The sequence below is a fragment of the Scyliorhinus canicula genome, chromosome 10 (genome assembly GCF_902713615.1).
Source record: "Scyliorhinus canicula chromosome 10, sScyCan1.1, whole genome shotgun sequence".
Lineage (NCBI taxonomy): Eukaryota > Metazoa > Chordata > Chondrichthyes > Carcharhiniformes > Scyliorhinidae > Scyliorhinus > Scyliorhinus canicula.
Window position 1 is genome coordinate 40,603,387 of NC_052155.1, and position 18,928 is coordinate 40,622,314.

Here is an 18,928-nt window from a genome sequence, read left to right on the forward strand (position 1 = left end):
CCGCATTCAAATTTTTCCTACCAAAATGAATCACCTCACACTTATCAGAGTTAAATATATCTTTTCAAAGACTACTGGGAAGAACTCGGGTTTGACCTGTGGTCTCGTTAAGAGATGGGGGACAAAAATAAATAAGCATGCTTTCCTCTTCCCAATGAAATTTAATAACGCTATGCCTTTATTACGGTGGCTGAGGTCATGTTGGGGCAGGTGACAGCGAAGGGGAAGCAGGAGTACTCGTCGATGACGGTGAAGAAGGATGCATTCTGGTTGGTGGAGGGGAGGGGCCCTTTGAAGTCAATGCTTAGGCGCTCAAAGGGCCGGGAGTGCATTGTCAAACATGAAGGCGACCGATTGTTGGTTGGTGATGAGGGTGAACCTCCTACCGGTTAGGAAGTGCCTCCAGTGCCGTACGGCTTCCACTATGGCTTATGCTTCCTTCTCCGCTGAGGGGTGTAGAATTTCGGAAGCGTGGAGTGTCTGAGAGAAGAATGCTACTGGCCTGCCCGCCTGGTTGAGTGTGGCGGCCAGTGCGCCGTCTGACGGATCTCTCTCTACCTGGAAAGGAATGGACTCGTCCACCGCGTGCATTGCGGCCTCGGTGATGTTGGCCTTGATGCGGCTGAAGGCCGAGCGGGCCTCATCCGTCAGGGAAAAGTGGTTGTTTGAATAAATGGGCGGGCTTTGTCCGCATAGTTGGGGACCCACTGGGCGCAGTAGAACAGCCCCAGGCATCGTTTTAGGGCCTCGAGGCTGTGGGGAGGGGGGAGTTCTGTGAGGGGACGCCTACGGTCGGGGTCGGGCCCTAGGACTCAGTTCTCTACGACATAGCCGAGGATGGCTAGTCGGGTAGTACAGAAGACGCACTTTTCTTTGCTGTATGTGAGATTGAGGGATTGGGCGGCCTGGAGGAATTGCTGGAGATTGGCTGGTCATGGCCGCAGATGGTCACAAGTACGGGTATGTAGCCCGCAAACCGTAGTGGTCCACCATTCGGTCCATCGTCTCTGAAAGACCGAGACTCCGTTAGTGATGCCGAAGGGGACTCTGAGGAAGTGGAAGAGCCAGCTGGCTGCCTCAAAAGCAGTGTAGAGGTGCTCTTCCGGGCGGATTGGGAGCAGGTGGTAGGCCGACATCAGATCGACTGTTGACAACACATGATACTGCGCGATCTGGTTGACCATCTCCGCTATGCGGGGGAGGGGGTACGCATCCAGTTGCGTGAATCGGTTAATTGTCCAGCTGTGGTCCACAACCATCCGATTCTTTTCCCCAGTCCGGACGAACACCACTTGCGCTCTCCAGGGGCTGTTGCTGGCCTCGATGATCCATTCACTCAGCAGTCGCTGGACCTCCGATTTGATAAACGTCATGTCTAGCGAACTGTACCGCCTGGTCCTGGTAGCGATGGGCTTCGAGTCAGGAGTGAGATTCGCAAGAGTGAAGTGAAGGGGGGGGGGGGGGGGGGGGGGGGGTAAAACCTTGATTGGCCATGCTAAATTTCCCTTGGTGTCCAAAATGGTTAGGAGGGGTTATTGGGTTAAGGGGATAGGGTTGAAGTAAGGGTTTAAGTGACTCGATGGGCCGAATGGCTTCCTTCTGCACTATGTTTTATGTTCTTTGTACGTACTTGTTTTTTTTTCGGTTCTTGGGTGGGATGAGTGGTGAGGTGGTGTTTTTGCAGGAGACCCGTTTGCAGGCAAGGGACCAAACAAGGTTGCAGAAGGGGTGGATGAGTCTGATATTTCATTCCGCTTCAATGGTAGGGTCCATGTTGTGGCAATTTTGATAAACTAGTCCCATTTTTGATTGCCCAAGGTTGGACCAATCTCAGGGTGGCAATGGTGGTGTTAGCTTTTATGCAGCAGGTGGTGTGGGGGGGTGGCAGGGTAGGTCTGTGGTGTTTTTTGCATCTGAGGATAAGGATTTTTCTATTTGTTTGTTCCCACCATGATTTTCACAGTAACTGCATTGCTGTAAGCCTACTTGTAACAATAATAAAGATTATTATGTCCATCAAATTATTCACAGATTGACATTTTTGCTGTGTAGATCTCTTTACTCCCCTGGTTGAAGAGGGTGGGGATATTCGGCTATTGTGATTTCAGACCATGCTCCACACTTTTGTGGACTTAGTCCTAGAGTCAGGTCGCTCTCAGCACCCTCCATGAAGGTTGGACAAAGTGTTGTTAGTAGATGAACGATTTTGCAAACTTTTATTCTGCCTTTCAGGAATACGTTTTAACAAGAGTGAATCTATCTCTCCCTCTACGCTATGGGAAGCCTGTAAAGTGATTATTATGGGGGAGATAATCTATAAAGCACATTTGGAAAGGACTGCGAGGGTGGAGTGGCAGAGGGAGGGGACTTTTGGAAAGGACTGCGAGGGTGGAGTGGCAGAGGGAGGGGACTGCATTGTGCCCGGAGTTGCTTGCTAGCAGGAAAAAGATGCAGACTCAATTTGAATTGTTACCAACAGGTAAGGCAGTGAGTCAGCTGTGGCATTCAAATTTTGCGTACAGCCAGCTCATCAACTGAGGTGGTAGGCGGCTTCCCAGGAGATTATACAGATTAGGAACTGAGTGTCAGTTTGGTTTCTGCCCCGTTTGAATTCCATGAGGTATCTTTATAGATCAGAGCTGTGGATTTTTGTCAGGGGTGGATGGCAGCTGTGAGCAGAGTTCTCGGGGGCCGGGCAATCGTACACATGTTCTGGTTGTGTCCCAAGTTGTTAAGCTTTTGGGCCTCCTTCTTTAACACCATGTCACAGATCCTTTGTGGCGAACTGGAGCCTTGTCGGTTGGTGGCCATTTTCAGGGTCATGGACTCATCAGTGCTGCAGATGGAAGCAAAGGTGGATATCCTTGCCTTTGAATCGTTAATAGCCAGAGGTGAGTCCTGCATGGGTGGGGGTCTCCTACTCTGCCCAGTGCCTCAGCCTGGTAGGGTGATTACATGGAATTGTTGCATTTGGAGAAGATAAAGTGCACCATTAGGGAGTCGATAGTGGTTCTACCTGAGATGACAAATCATTCATTTTGGGTTTTTTTTAAAGTTAGTCACTGTCAGTTGGGAGTGGGGGTAAAGACCTGCAAATGCTCGCATTCAAAGTATCGTCTTGCATCTTTGACTTTCTTTAAATATATGTTTCTGGAACCTACCTCTTCATTCACCTGGGGAAGGAACAGTGCTCCGAAAGCTAGTGATTTGAAACAGCCTGTTGGACTTTAACCTGGAGTTGAAAGACTTCTCACTGTGTTTGTGCCATGGAACACCTAGTGACTGACCATGGACATCGGGGAACCCCAAGCATTTTCATAATGTCAGAGCCCCTTTCTCTTTGCTGCAAATTCGGGACTAATAGTTCCTGTTACATGTGAAATACATATTAAGGATCGCCTTGTTGTGTTTATTCTCCAGTAAAGTAAGATCTGGACATTTGGTCTTCAACATGTAATCCACTCCTTGATTTGTTGCTATGACATGCGAGTATCCCTGCATATCACCTGTTTCTCACCAATAAGTGTACATTTTACAAAGCACCTTGTAGCAAAACAATTCAAAATTGCATCTGGTCACTTGAGGTTGATGTAAAAGCTGAAATAAACACTGCTTTGCCTGATATTTATACGATTGGGAATTATTCTTTCCCCCTCCCTTGTACAAGTCATTCAGATTCGACCCCTTCTCTCCTCCGATGTAGACAGACATATTGAGATTGTCCAGTGTTTTTGTTTCACATTCCAGCATCCGTAGTAATTTGCTCATATCTTTAGAATCAGAATACTCTATTGTTTGGGAGCATCCGCAGTAATTTGATTTTATCTTTAGAATCAGAAGCCTGGATCATTTGGGTGAAATAAGTCATTGTGCATTATCTCAGTATTTCGTTATATTTGAGATACATATGTTAAGTGCTTGAAAGAAAAGTTGATTGTGTTTGTTCTTGAGTAGCTGAATTTGTACATCCTTTTCCTCCACACCACCTCCAAATAACTGCAATGAGAATAGCAGTTAAACACTAACCAGTTGTACTGTTTTCTTTTCCAGCATAAGTAACTCCCTAAAATTCAAATCATATGGTGTAATAAGGTTTGCATTTAATTTCACTAATAGACGGCTGCCATTGTGCATGATACCAGCTGTTATGAAAACAAAAGTTGGAACACATGTATTTTTCACCAAGATTTCACAAACATGGGGTTGGATTCTCCGATTTGAAGACCAAGTGCTGACACTATGGGAACAGTGGTGTTTTACGCCCAAAAAAAAACAGCGCAAAAGCAGCACCGATCCTCCGTCTGATGGGGGGCTAGCAGGCACACAGCGTAAAGTACCCAGCATTACCTGCGGATGTGGCTGGAGAATTGCCAGGTCCGTGGCCGCACATGCGCACGTTGGCGGCCTGCAGCAGCTGCGCCATGCAACTTGGCGACAACTGCGATCGGACCCAGCCTGCCAAAAACTGCCTCCCTTTGACCAGGCCTGCCACCCCTGGACCACTTCCCACCTTGCCCCTGGCTCCCACCTGACTGTGGCAGCTCTAGACTCAGTCCGCAGCTGCCACACTGGCTTTCCAAAAAAATAGGATCAGTTCCATGCCATTGGGAACTCCGGTGCATCGGGGAAGGCCTCGGGTGACGTCTCTGCAAGTATGCCGTTTTCGAGGGGGCGGAGTATCGCAAAAGCGGCGCCTCCCCTGATTTTTGGCGCAAACCGGCATTCTCCAGCCGATCGCCAAACGCGATTTCGGCATTGGAGACTGGAGAATCCCGCCCATGGTATTTCGTGATGGAGATAAAAACATAAGCACGGTTTTCAGGTTTAAAAAAGGCTTGCTAATTCTATAGAACTTGTAGCTTTGAATAAAACCTAGCGTATCCATGGCCATTTTTTTTTTGATGGAACAACACTCTTAGCCTAAAATGGGAGAGGAGAAAAGAAAATCTAAATTTGAAGCATGGAAAAGGTCAAATCTGACTGTCATTTTTTTTCTCTTCTCTCTTTTAACATTAGTTTAAACTTGTGTATTTAATTCGGACACTGTGCTCCATAAATATTTTTTAAAAAGTTATCCAAGTAGCAGGAGTACCGCAAAACATTTTATTTATTTGAATCCGTGTCAGCTCTTCTTTGAAATAGAGGCATGGGACCGTAAAACATCCACCTGAGCAGCCAGATGGATCCTTTAGGTCTCAAGTGAAAAAGCTGCACAGTGTCAGTTTTTTTTTGTGCTCCAGCCCTGGAGGCAGGACTTGAATGCAGAACCTTGTGGCTCAAAAGCAAACCGTAAACAGCTACAGGATAGATGCTGAGAGGATGTTTCCTCTTGTGGGAGAGTCTAGGACCCAAAGGCATACCAAAGAGTAAGGGGCCGCCCATTTAAGACAGAGATGAGGGAGAATTTCTTGAGGGTAGTGAATCTGTAGCATTCTTTACTGCAGACAGCTGAGGAGGCTGAGTTGATAAGTATGTTCAAGATTGAGATAGACAGATATTTAATCTGTAACCTGGAAAGTGAAGTTGGAAGTTCAATCGGCCATTATTTCATTGAATGGCAGATCAGACTCAATGGGCCAAGTGGCCTACTTCTGTTCCTAATGTGGTGATATGCATCACTGTAGATACACAAGGTGTTAATGTAAATACAGACACACTAGAGGGAGCACCAGAGACATGACACACAGACACTCAACCAATAGGTCAGTAAGATGGGACACGACAAATGGGCATTCACGATACACACAGAGGTGACACTACCACAGGAGGGCATTACACCAACCTATATAAAAGGACACAGCACACATGATCTTCTTCTTTCCAGTGGAGACACTCAGTGTGTACACAGGGTTGATTTGAAACACATCATACCCACCACCTGGATTGTAGCAGACTGGTTCGTCAGTCTGAGTAGCTATAGCGGGATTAACAGGAGAGTTGAATCCAAGTAGGAGAATTGTGTTAAAGCTATCTCCAAGTCTGAACCAACCTTTTGCCAGAGTGCACATCAAGGAAGCAGCTTGTGCTACGTCAAGAGCATAACAAAACACCTACGTCTTATGGCCTATGTTGGACTGAGTGAGAACATTTGACAAATGTTTACCTATCCTGCAATGGATTAGCAGGATCTCCAGGGTTCCGAAGTGCCTGCTGTACATAGTCCACATCTCTGAGCCATATAGGAGGGTAGGGCATCAGCTGTAAGCTTGGTGCCAGGCCTTCACACACTCTCTTGCTCAGGTGACCGGTGACATTAAGATGTTGCTAACTCGCGTCATCTATCTCTGCCCTTGTTGACAGTAGGCTCCCAAGACATGGGAAGTTGTCCTAGACCACATTGTGGATTTTGATAACTCGCTGTGTGGCATGGACAGATTTGGTCGATGACCTGATGTTTCAGATCATAGGTTTTTACAGTGCAGAAGGAGGCCATTTGGCCCATTAAGTCTGCACTGGCCCTTGGAAAGAGCACCCTACTTAAGCCTGCGCCTGCACCCATCCTCCTACCCCAATAACCCCACCTAAACTTTTGGCCACTAAGGGACAATTTAGCAGAGCCAATCCACCTAACCTGCACACCTTCGGACTGTGGGAGGAAACTGCAGCCCCTAGAGGAAACTCATGCAGACATGGGGAGAACTTGCAAACTCCACACAAACAGGACAGTGGAGCTGTAAGGTAGCAGTGCTAACCACTGTGCCGCCCTAGATATTCGTGTAAGGCCCATGCTTTTGTACGCCTTGATGAAGGTGTAGATATGACTTGGAATCGGCCTCTGTGCGCTGATGCAAGCCTCATCTGCATATTGTAGTTCAATGTCCAAGGATGGGACCTTGGGTCTGGGCGGCAGAGAATGAACAGATTCTTATTTCTGTAAATTAGCTCCTCTCTAGCAGCGAGTTTGCTAAGGTGTGATGGAGCATTGCAATAAGGAAGATAAAGAAGAGTGTCTGTGCAATGACACAGCCTTGCCTGACCCCAGTCCGAAAGTGAATTGTGGATCTGGTGGGGAGGATCACGGCTTGCATGTTAGCTTGAAGCAGACGGTGGAAGGTGACAAACTTTTTTGGGGTAGCAAAAACAGAGGACACTCCATAAATCCCTCACGGTTGGCAGTGTTGCAGGCCTTTGTGGCCAAAGAAGGCCATGCATGAGGGTTAGTGATGTCAACTATAAGAGAAATACAGGGAATATGTGGTGAAGATCATGTCTGTTGTGCCCTTTAGTGGGCAGACTATGCATCGTGATTCTATGAGGAGCTTTCCAGCCATAGGGAGAAAGTGATTAAGGAGGACCCTTGTTATTATCTTCCCTGTGGCTGAAAGCAGGACTGTTCTGTAAAGGACCTTTCAGCTTTCTTGAAGATTATCACAATTATGGCAGAGAGATCTCTTGACATGTGTTTTTTTTCTCTTTCCCTCTCTCTTTTAACCACCCCCCCCCCCCCCCCCCCCCCCCCCCCCTCCAGCTAAGGGAAACTAGATCCTGTATTTGTGCCAATAGTGCTTCTCCGCCATGTTTCAGTGCTCCAGCAGGGCTTCTATCTGTTCCTGATGCCTTGTTCACTAGCTGTCAGATGGCATGGCCAATATTTATCCCTTCGTCAACATCAAGGGAAAAACAGATAATCTGGTCATCATCATCGCTGTTTATGGGAACTGGCTGAGTGTGAATTGGTTGCTGTGTTTTGTACCGAACTATATTTCTACATTTCAAAAGTTGAAATTAGCTGTTAAGGGCTTTGAGGCATCTGATGCTACATAAATATGCAAGGTTTTTTTATTTTTCTGGTTTGTAGAAACCAGAATTTATCTTTATTTTTGTTGGTGTGTAGATTGGCCATGTAATCTGGTCACCAATTTCTGAGATGGAGATTAGATTAATTGATTATAATAGTATGTAGAGATTGCAGCTGACCCAACTTTCAAGATGAGAACAATTCAGAAAAAGTAATCGGCAGGTGTAATGATTTGCAGATTGCAATCTCAGCATATCAATGACTTAAAGAAGAAACTATTTACAGCATTTTAGTGGTTTGACACTTTTTTTTTTTGACAGCTGCCTCCAAAGGATTATCTTGTTTTAGTTGTACTGCTGCCTTCACTTTCTCTCCATTCCTTACCCCCCCACCCCCATGCTGTTGGTGAGTAGACTGATGATCCCGTACCAACCCCCGAACAGGCACCGGAATGTGTCGACTAGGGGCTTTTCACAGTAACTTCATTTGAAGCCTACCTGTGACAAGCGAGTTTTCATTTCATTTGAAATGTTCATTTCAAATAGCTAGCTATGAGCCAATTGTGTTAAAATGTAAAGTTGGTGTGAGGTATTATGCTGTGGATAGTAGTATTTCTTCTGTTAGCACAACTGGTTTTAAATGTTTATTTTGCTGTCCAAACTGAGGTCTTTTTATGGCATCCAATTTTCTTTCCTTACTCTGATAGCCGAAGTCTTCCAGTCCTCCGGCTCTCGTGACGATGCTGTTAAATTTCACAAGAGACCTTTCGCGAGATTTGCGGTGTCCTGAATTCCTCGAGATTTAAGGCATCACAGTCTGGATCTCTCCCTTGCTAGCATTCAAATATGTCTACGTCCGATTCTCCTGAGGCCCGGGAACTAATGAACTAACGTCTGGAAGAGCACGCCATTTAGTACTGGTCCACAAACGTGGATTAGGCATGATGGCACTTGGGATTCTCCCTGGCCACTGAAGGCTTTCGGGGGCCGGCTTTGGTGGGGTGGTACACTGACCGTGCTGCTGCCTGGGTGTCAGGGATCACACCATGGGATGCTCTGCCCTTTCCTGTCCTCCAATGGTTTGCTGGAACAAAATACAAGTCACTGATGCACACGGCCATATAATAAAGCAGGCCAGACAGAACACTTGCTCACCATTCAAGTTGTGTGTGTTGCAATGTGTTTTTAATTCAATACATTTACACTAGTAATTTTCTTGGCTACCGAAAGGGAATTTAATCAGGAATAGAAATGATTTAAAAAAAAATGTATTTTCTTCTTAATTTGGTAATTGTTATTCTTGGGGTAATCCTCTGATATTCATTTTGTTTTTTCATAGTTACCCTACAAAGTGTGCATTATGTCTCTCCGCGACATTCAACTTTCTGAAATCCGACAGCTACTAGTGGACAATTCGGGGTTCGGTGAGGTAAGGAAATAATTTTGAGTGGTTTGATGTTGTTCATTTTGAGTATAATAATCTTAATTATTGTCACCGATAGGCTTACATTAACACTGCAATGAAGTTACTGTGAAAAGCCCCTAGTCGCCAAACTCCACTGCCTGTTCGGGTACACTGAGGGAGAATTCAGAACGTCCAATCCACCTAACAAGCACGTCTTTTGGGACTTGTGGGAGGAAACCGGAGGAAACCTGCACAGACACTGAGAGAACGTGCAAAACTCCCCACAGTCGGTGACCCAACCAGGAAATCGAACCTGGGACCCTGGTGCTATGAAGCAACAGTACTAACCACTGTGCTACTTTTCCACCTTTTGGGGAAGTATTTAGGGAAGACAGCATAATGGTAATGATACAGGACTAATAATCTAGAGGCCCAGGCTAATGCTCGGGTTCAAATTCCAACATGGCAACTGGCGGAATTTTTAATTCAATTACCCCATCTGAATTATAAGAGCTAATCTTAGTCAACAAAAGTTTACTAATCTCAGCAAACCCAAAAAAAACTTGTATGGTTCACTATTCCTTTTGGGGCAATAAATTTGCCATTCTTGCCTGGTCTGGCCTATGAGTGATTGCAGATCCACATACAACTTAGTTGAATCTTAACTGGCCGAGCATGCCACTCATTTCAAGGGCAGTTAGGGATGGGCAACAAATACTGCCCGTCAGTGATGCACACATTTTATGAACAAATAAAGAAGAAAATAAAACTGCTTTGCTTGTATTTGATTAAAACTATAATTTAAAATGTGGTGTGCAAGTGAATTTCTCCTGTTCTGAAGCTAATTAACGATTTAGACACTGAGTATTCTTTTACACAGAAATAATTCACTGCACAGAAACAAGCTCTTAATGCTCAACTTAGCCCACTCCCACCCCTCTTTGTTTAATCCAATGAGGATATCCTTGTGTTTCTTTCTGCCTCTGTTTATCTAGGCTTCACCATAATGAAAAAATATGATGTGACTCAACTACTACTTGAGGTAGTGAGTTCCATATTTTTGGGTAAAGACATATTTTTCCTGAATTGTAGTTACGGCCTTTTTTTCTTTTGGCCCTCCACTTATGGAAGCATTTGTCTACCTGATCAAATCCGTTCATAATAAAAGAGCCTCCTTCAACCTTTATTTTCTAGAGAAAAGCAACCTAGCTCATTCAATATTTCCTGATAATTATGTCCTCCGTCTGGTTTTGCATGCTCTCCAATGCCTCTATCCTTTCCATAATATGAACTCTCCACAGTATTCCTTGTGACCGAACAGAGGTTTGATAACCGATTTAATTTCTCTGCTTTTCAGTTCTTTTAGAATGAACCAGGACAAAAGCTGGGGAAAATCCTAGTTTAGCCTCTTTGCAAATGGCATATGAGATGCATTTTCTTTCTTTCCCTCAACCTGCGGAACTTAGTCCTTTTGTGCATCTTCAAATGAAGCCTGTGGTTTGAGGTAATCTGGTTTTGAATTGAGGAAAGTAATGTTAGGATCCATAAAATCCCCATGTTTATTTCAGAAATAAAAAAAAAGGCTACTATGATGAATTTGGTGCAGAGGCCATGCCAGGTACCAGCCGAACTAAGCTTAAATGCTTGTCTAATTATGATAATTCGAGAAAAACGCTATCCATAGATGTCTGCAAATCTTTCATCTCACAAGCTTGATTAGCTTTTATGACTGATATATTTTGCACACCATACAAAATAGAATACTGCAAATGATGATTTGAAATGACATGTACTTCCGCTTCTGAAGAAGTCGGACCTGCAAAATAGACCCATTGAGACAACGTGGATACCACAACAGCAACTTAAATAGAACTTTTATGGATTGTAACATTTTCAGTCTCACTGTTGCATCGGACAGTCAAAAGATGGCAATTTGATATTTTTTTAAATCTTTAGATGATTCATGGTTTCTCACCGTTTTGGAATCTGGTGCCATCCCTTGATATATGTGGTTCTTGCCTTGCTCCCGGGAAGTTTCAGGAGAGTCTCTAAATAACTTCATTTTGATCTTCCCAGGTGGGATGTTCCTGGAAAAATAGAGCATTCCTGAGACCAGGAACACTGGTGTGGGGAATAATAAGAAAACATTTTTAAAAAGTAATTGGACATTATTTGTGTTGTAGTATTTCTTGCTGTCTAATGGTACCGTTATGCAGGTCGCTAGTTAGAAACTAACCTAGTGAAACTGAAAATAGCCCATGGCAATTTTACCATAATGCCAGTTCACCACCTGTCTGCAATGGGCAGCAAATAGCTAGCAGACTGCAGTACAGTAAGCAGCAAAGGGCACCTGCGAGCACTTGGGCAAGCATGAGAAAGGAGGTTGGGGTGGAGAAGGAAATGATTGGGCGTCCAGAGCCTGGGAGGCGTAAACATTTCTGGCCCCACAAAGAAAGTGTAATATTTACCTCTTGTGGCTGCTTCCTCTTCCTAGCAGGACTTGCCTTCACTTGGCAAATCATCCACAGCAGTACATAAATGAGGTAAATTGTAGCTGGGACCTAATGACATTATTAAATCTTGATATGCTGATTGGAAAAAGTAGACTACTGCCTTTGGTGGGTAACTTTGATGAAGCCTGAGCGAATATGACTGGAAGTGGGCAACTTTGCAGCAGGTAACTTCCCTGGCAAAAACCCTTCAGTTTCCATTGGGTAGGTGGATATAAAATTGTCCCTTTGGTCTTGTCTTCAATTTGACCTATCACATGGTTTGTTTTGCATGCTAGCCTTTCAGCAGTGTTGTGTTCCTTTTAACTGTTCGTATTTCAAAAAATACCTAATGAGGTATTATGTACCATTTATATAAAGTTTGGATAGGGAAAGGAACTATGCACCTTGTGAATAATGTTTCAAACCTGTAAAATTGGATCTGTTGGAGTAGTTCATGCATTTATTTCACAGTTCTTGCTCTATTTGTGATGGGTAGAATTGTTTAGTCTTTTCAAGTTTTTTTTTCTTTCTTTCTGCAGTGTGGCAGAATTTCAACATCATTGTTAATTTACCTAATTACAGTCTCACTTACCAACTTAATCTAAGAAGGAATAAATTGCTTGTACAACCAATAAATTAATGTGGTAGGGAAGAGAGAGATGTAGCTGAAGAATACTCAACTTGAAGCAAAAAAGACTTGTGAACTTAGAACATAGAACATAGAACAGTACAGCACAGAACAGGCCCTTCGGCCCTCGATGTTGTGCCGAGCAATGATCACCCTACTTAAACCCACGTAACCCGTATACCCGTAACCCAACAATCCCCCCATTAACCTTACACTACGGGCAATTTAGCATGGCCAATCCACCTAACCCGCACATCTTGTGGATGTTTTTATCTTAAATGTTAAGCAGATGGGCTTTCCGATTTCTGCATTTTTTTTTAACTCTTTACTGCAAGAACACATGTTTTGTGACTAGAAAACCTGGCATGTTCAATGTAATGTATTTCACTCCGATTTTCAGTGTATGTATAGGATCAAGTTTATTAAAAATGTTATCCGTTTCAAGCAGTGGAAGAATTTATGGTGCATAAAGCAATCCTATTGAAGACCAGCACTGTTGAAATGGAATACACCACAAGTTGAAAGGGGGCAATTTGTTAGGTGATTAAAGACCTGAAGAATAAGGAAGGAAAATGGAATAGAAAGGAGAAGCGGAGAACTAGCTTTTTTTTTGTATTCTTGTCCTGAGATTTTAGGGTGACAATTGTTACAGTGCAGCAGGAGGCCACCAGCTCTCCAAATACCCCTGCACATTGATTCTATTCAAGTGCTCATCTCTTGAATGCCTCAATTGAACTTGCCTCCGGTACAGTTCCAGACTGTACATTCCAAACCGCTCGTGTAAAAATGTTTCTCTCCTCATATATTTTGTTTCTTTTGCAAATCACTTTATATCTGTGCCCTCTTTCTTGATCCTTTGCGAGCAGAAATAGTTTTGCCTTATTTACTGATGATTTTGAACATCTCTATAAAATTTCCTGTTAGCCTTTTCTCCAAGGAGAACAGTCTCGACCTCTCCCCTTCTCATCCCTGGAGCCATTCTTTTAAACCTCTTCTTCTGCATTCTCCAATGTGTTCACATCCTTCCCAAGTGTGGCCCTCCGAATTGTCCATCATATTCCAGCTGAGGTCTTAAATAGTTTCTTGTGCAAGTTCAGCATAATCTTGCTTTGTGCCCTATTAATTAATTTTTTTTATAAAAAAAGAGTATCCAATTCATTTTTCTCCAAATAAGGGGCAATTTAGCGTGGCCAGTTCACCTACGCTGCACCTCTTTGGGTTGTGGGGGTGAGACCCAAGCAAACACAGGGAGAATGTGTAAACTCCACACGGACAGTGACCCGGGATCGGACCTCGGACCTCAGTGCCGTGGGACAGCAGTGCTAACCACTGCACCACCGTGCTACCCTTCTGTGCCCTATTACTAAAGCCCAAAATACTATATGCTTTCTTAACTGCTCTCGCCACCATCAATGATCGATGCACATATACACCCAGGTCTCTGTTTCTAAGCCCATTCAAGAATTTTACCCTGTATTTTATATTGTCTTACCATATTCTTCCTACCAAAATGCATCACATCTCAGTTTTTTCTGTACTGCCACCGATCTGCCCACTCCAGCAACTCGTCTGTATCCTGAAGTTCCACACTGTCCTCGTCACAGTTTACAATACACTTACAATTTTGTGTCATTTGCAAAATTTGAAATTGTCCCCAGTACACCAGGATGTCATTAATATATATCAAGAATAGCAAGGGTCCCAATATCGATCCTTGGGGAACACCATTACAACCCTTCTCCCAGTCTGAAAAATGTCCATTGACCATTACTCTCTGCTTCCTATTAATTAAGCCAATTTTGTATCCATGTTGCTATTGTCCCTTTTATTCCATGAGCTATAATTCTCATATGTGTGGAATTGTATTACATGCCTTCTGAAAGTCCATGTGCACCACATCAAAAGCATTGCCCTCATTGATCCTTTCTGTTACCTCCTCAAAAACTCCAGTAAGTTAGTTAAACATAATTTCCCTTTTAGAATCCATTTTGGCTCTTCCTAATCAACCCTAATCATTTTCCATGTCCCTACTAATTTTATCCCAAATAATTGTCTCTTAAAGCTTGTGCACTATGAATGTTAAACTGACTGGCCTGATAGAGCTATCTTTTCAACCCTTTTTGAATAGGCGTCTAACATTCGCACCTCCCATGAGCCTAGAAAAGGTTGAAAGATTATGGCCAGTGCCTCTGCAATTTCCATTCTCACTTCCTTCAATATCATTGAATGTGGTTCCAATGCCATGTCAACTTTCAGTACTGACAGTTGATCTAACATGTCCTCATCAATTTCAAACCCTTCTAGGGAAATTTATTTCCTTGTCTGTTAACCATGTATTGGATAGTATCTACCTCCTTGGTAAAGACCGATGCAAAATATTAATTTAATACTTGGCTATGCCCCTACCTCCATGTATAAATTCCCTCATATATGTGCTTAATTGCCCCAACTCCTTTGTTTCCTATTTTTATGCCTAAAGAAGACTTTGGGATTCCCCATTATATTGGCTACCAGTCTTTTCTCAGTCCTTCATTTCTCTAAAGAGCTTATTCTGTTAGAATAGCACAGGGCTAAATTGCTGGCTTTGAAAGCAGACCGTGGCAGGCCAGCAGCACGGTTCAATTCCCATACCAGTCTCCCCGAACAGGTGATGGAATGTGGCGACATGGGGCTTTTCACAGTAACTTCATTTGAAGGCTACTTGTGATAATAAGCGATTTTCATTTAATTTCACCTCCCCTCTGAACCTTCTGGTATTCCCCATGGTTCTCAACTGTACTTTCTACCTGACGTGTCATAAGCACGCTATCTAAATTTCTAACTTTTTTTTATTGCAGACGTCTCTGGATTTGTTTGCCCTATCTTTCTCTTTTAAGCGAATAGACTGACTGTCTGGACCATATCTATATTGTTCAGCTGTAGTTTACCTGCCAACCTTTCATTTAAATCTAACTGAACCAACTCTTTTTTTTTTTTTCTTGCTCCATTAAAGTCAGCTGTTCCTCCGTTAATTATTTTTACTCTGGGTTGCCTATTTTATTCTATCATCTTAAACTTTACAATACAATGATCACTGTTTCCTAAATGATCCTGTACTGATGACACTTGACCAACCTGGCCCACAGCATTTCCAAGAACCAGGTTAAGTGCATCCTTTCTTGTTGGACTGGAGATGTACTGATGTTTTAAAAAAAAAAAACTTTCCTGAACACCATATAGGAACACTTACCCCTTTCTGCTCTCTAGCGGCATTGCACCTCTCGCCCATTACATTATCGCTATTCCAGTCTGCATTCAGGTAATTAAAGTTTTTAATTACTTGGGTAGCATGGTGGTTAGCATAAATGCTTCACAGCTCCAGGGTCCCAGGTTCGGTTCCCGGCTGGGTCACTGTCTGTGCGGAGTCTGCACGTCCTCCCCGTGTGTGCGTGGGTTTCCTCCGGGTGCCCCGGTTTCCTCCCACAGTCCAAAGATGTGCAGGTTAGGTGGATTGGCCATGCTAAATTGCCCGTAGTGTCCTTAATAATAAAAAAAAAAAAAAAAGGGGGGAGGGGGTTGGGTTACGGGTATAGGGTGGGTTTGAGTAGGGTGATCATTGCTCGGCACAACATCGAGGGCCGAAGGGCCTGTTCTGTGCTGTACTGTTCTATGTTCTGAATAAAGCAAGTGGAGCCATCAAAGATAAAAATGGAAAAAAACTATTTTCATTTCACTATTGAATATGAATTTGGTTAAAGTGCAGTGACTTAGTTAATACGTCACAAAAGGAATGATGGTTAAGAGTCTGAAGGCATGATTGGGTAGATTCAGAAAGAATGTTCCCGATGGTGGGGGAGTCCAGAACTAGAGGTCATAGTTTGAGGATAAGGAGTAAACCATTTAGGACTGAAGTAATGAGAAATTTCTTCACCCAGAGAATGGTGAATCTGGAATTCACTACCACAAAAAGTAGTGGAGATGAAGACATTGTGTAACTTCAAGAAGGAATTGGATGGGGTGAATGGGATCAAGGGATATGGGGATGGGAGGAAGGTGGGATCAGGGTGTTGAACTTGATGATCACCCATTATAATGAATGGAGGAGCATAGTCGAAAGGCTTGAAATGCCTCTTCCTGCTTCGGTCTTCTATGTATGTTTCTATGTAATCAGAAGGCACCTGATGTAATGTGGAGTGAAGTCATCAACAAAAGAGTAGATAGAGTGCGCAAGTTACTTGAAGAGCGTGGAAGAAAACAAAGCCATGGAAAAACTTTTAACAGTAAGTCAGTCGGATGCAGAAGCATCAATTATAGTACAGACCAGAGGGTCCTAACCAGCATGGTTGGATCAAGGCTTCAGTTACTGGTCTATAATAAATTTTTCTTTTGCAACAGGCAAATGCCAGAAACTTCCAAGTACTTGAAACTCAGGTAATTTTTCAATTTTTAAATCCTAATTTTTTATTTTCTTTATTTTCATCTAATAGTCGTTACTTGTGTCACAAGTAGGCTTACATTAACACTGCAATGAAGTTGCTGTGAAAAATACCTAGTCACCACACTATGGCACCTGGGATGTGGGTGTCGCAGGCAATTGCCCTCTAACTGAGTGGCATTTTAAAATCAGCCACATTGCTGTGGATCTGGTGTCACATGTAGGCCTGACCACTAAGGACAGCAGATTTCCTTCCCTAAAGGACATTAGTGAACCAGATGGGTTTTTGCAACAATCGACAATGGTTTCATGGTCATCATTTGACATTTAATTCCACCATCTGCCATGGTGGGATTCGAACCTGCTCCCTAGGGCATTACCCTAGGTGCCCGGATTACTAGTCCAGTGACAAAACCACTATGCCACCGTCTCCCCCGTAACCTCTCCGGACCAGAATGCTAGGAACCCAAATCATTTCTGGAGTTTGACATTTTCTGGATTATGGAATTGCATTACAATACCGAACAACAAGTGTGTGCGAACAGTAAAAAACCCTAGATATAGGTATTTATGTGAAACATAAAACATTTAAAGTAGTAATATAATATTGTACATTCCATTCTCTGCAAAGTTCTGTACTAAGTTGAGAGAACTGCTTGGGTCTGCTCAGAATTTCCAGACAACCTGTGTTTCCAAACAATAGATTTCCAGACTGGCAAGATTACTGTATCGTATCTTAAATCAAAAGCTGATATTAACTCTGAAATTTGATGACTAATATGCGGTGCGTGGATGACAATTTGTTTGATCAAAATAATCCAAACTAATGTTGAACATGTGACATGAGCAACTAGTGCAGAAGCTGTGATTTTCCTCATTTTTCTTTCCCCACTTCTGACTTGACGAGTATTGCCTTCTATTCAGCTCTTTGTCGTAATGGTCAGCAGATTATTTTACTGCTAAAGCCTCTTCAGTCAAATCCTACCCTCATCACGATAAAGGGACTTGAAGCCCAAATGATATATTTTCCACCTTTTCAAACCCATGTTGACCCGGTGTTCTATAGAATTCTGCAGCATTGAAGATAGCCATGAAATTCCTTGTGCCAGTGGTGGATCTTTTGAATGAGCTTCCAGTTTGATGCTACACTCTTTTTTTTTTTTTATAACCTGGCAAAATTAGGCTTTCTTCATGCAGGGCACTAATGTGCTTTACAGGTGATGGCTGTACATGGCTAAGAATCCATAGGATCCCTACAGTGCAGAAGAAGGCCATTTGGCCCATCTAGCCTGCACTGACCCTCTGAAAGAACCCCCTACCTGGGCCCACTCTCCTACCCTATCCCCATAACCCCATATCCTGCCCTATTCCCATAACCTGCATATCCCTGTACACCAAGGAGCAATTTTTAGCATGGCCAATCCACCTAACCTGCATGTCTTTGGACTATGGGAGGAAACCCAGGCAGACACTGGAAGAACGTGCAAACTCCACCTAGACAGTCATTCAAGACCAGAATTTTCATGGTCTCCGGTGCTGTGATGCAGTAGTGCTAATTAAGGGAAAATTTTGTTTCGATCCTTTTAAACAATACATGCAAGTGGATCAGCTATGTGCGTCAGCCTTGCTTAGCTGGTAGCGCGCTCACCTGAGTAAGAATGTTGTGGGTTCAAGTTCTACTTCTTGAGACTTGAGCACTAAAACTTCACTGATGCTCTCCAATGCTATACTGTTGGATGTGGATGACCAGTTAACCCAAGGCCCCATCAGCGTGCTCAACTTGTAATAGATTCAATGGCATGAATTTGAAGATGAGCAGGTGAGTTTGCACTGGTGCCCTGGCCAATATTTATCCATCCAACTAGCACTTGAAACCGATTATCTGTTTATTATCTCCTTTATTGCAGGGCGTTTGCTATATCCAGATTGGCTGCTATAATTCATCCATTAAAACAATGATTACATTTCAAAAAGTATTGTATTGTAAAGCAGTTCAGAAGTTTGAAAGGCACAATATTAATGTAAGCCTTTCATCATCCAGCGGATAGAAACTGCACTGCAGCATAAACAGTTCAGTTTTGACTCGTGAGCAAGAAAGATTGGTGGTCATGCATTTTATAAGAACTAGGGGCAGCACGGTAGCATGGTGGTTAGCATAAATGCTTCACAGCTCCAGGGTCCCAGGTTCGATTCCGGCTTGGGTCACTGTCTGTGTGGAGTCTGCACATTCTCCCCGTGTGTGCGTGGGTTTC

General features: G+C 43.4%; 1 protein-coding gene across 9 annotated transcripts in view; it reads left to right on the plus strand.

The window, feature by feature from the left end:
• Positions 1-18,928, plus strand: part of LOC119972309 (protein NDRG1-like) — a 98,920-nt gene that overhangs the window by 14,031 nt on the left and 65,961 nt on the right. For 5 of the 9 annotated variants that reach the window (XM_038808806.1, XM_038808805.1, XM_038808809.1 and 2 more), the window contains 2 exons: positions 9,077-9,166; positions 16,637-16,672. In XM_038808806.1, coding sequence (XP_038664734.1) covers positions 9,098-9,166; positions 16,637-16,672 — 105 coding nt within the window. In that variant the 5' untranslated portion in view covers positions 9,077-9,097. The remainder of the gene's footprint in view (positions 1-9,076; positions 9,167-16,636; positions 16,673-18,928) is intronic. The other 4 variants (XM_038808812.1, XM_038808810.1, XM_038808814.1 and 1 more) reach the window with 1 other exon arrangement.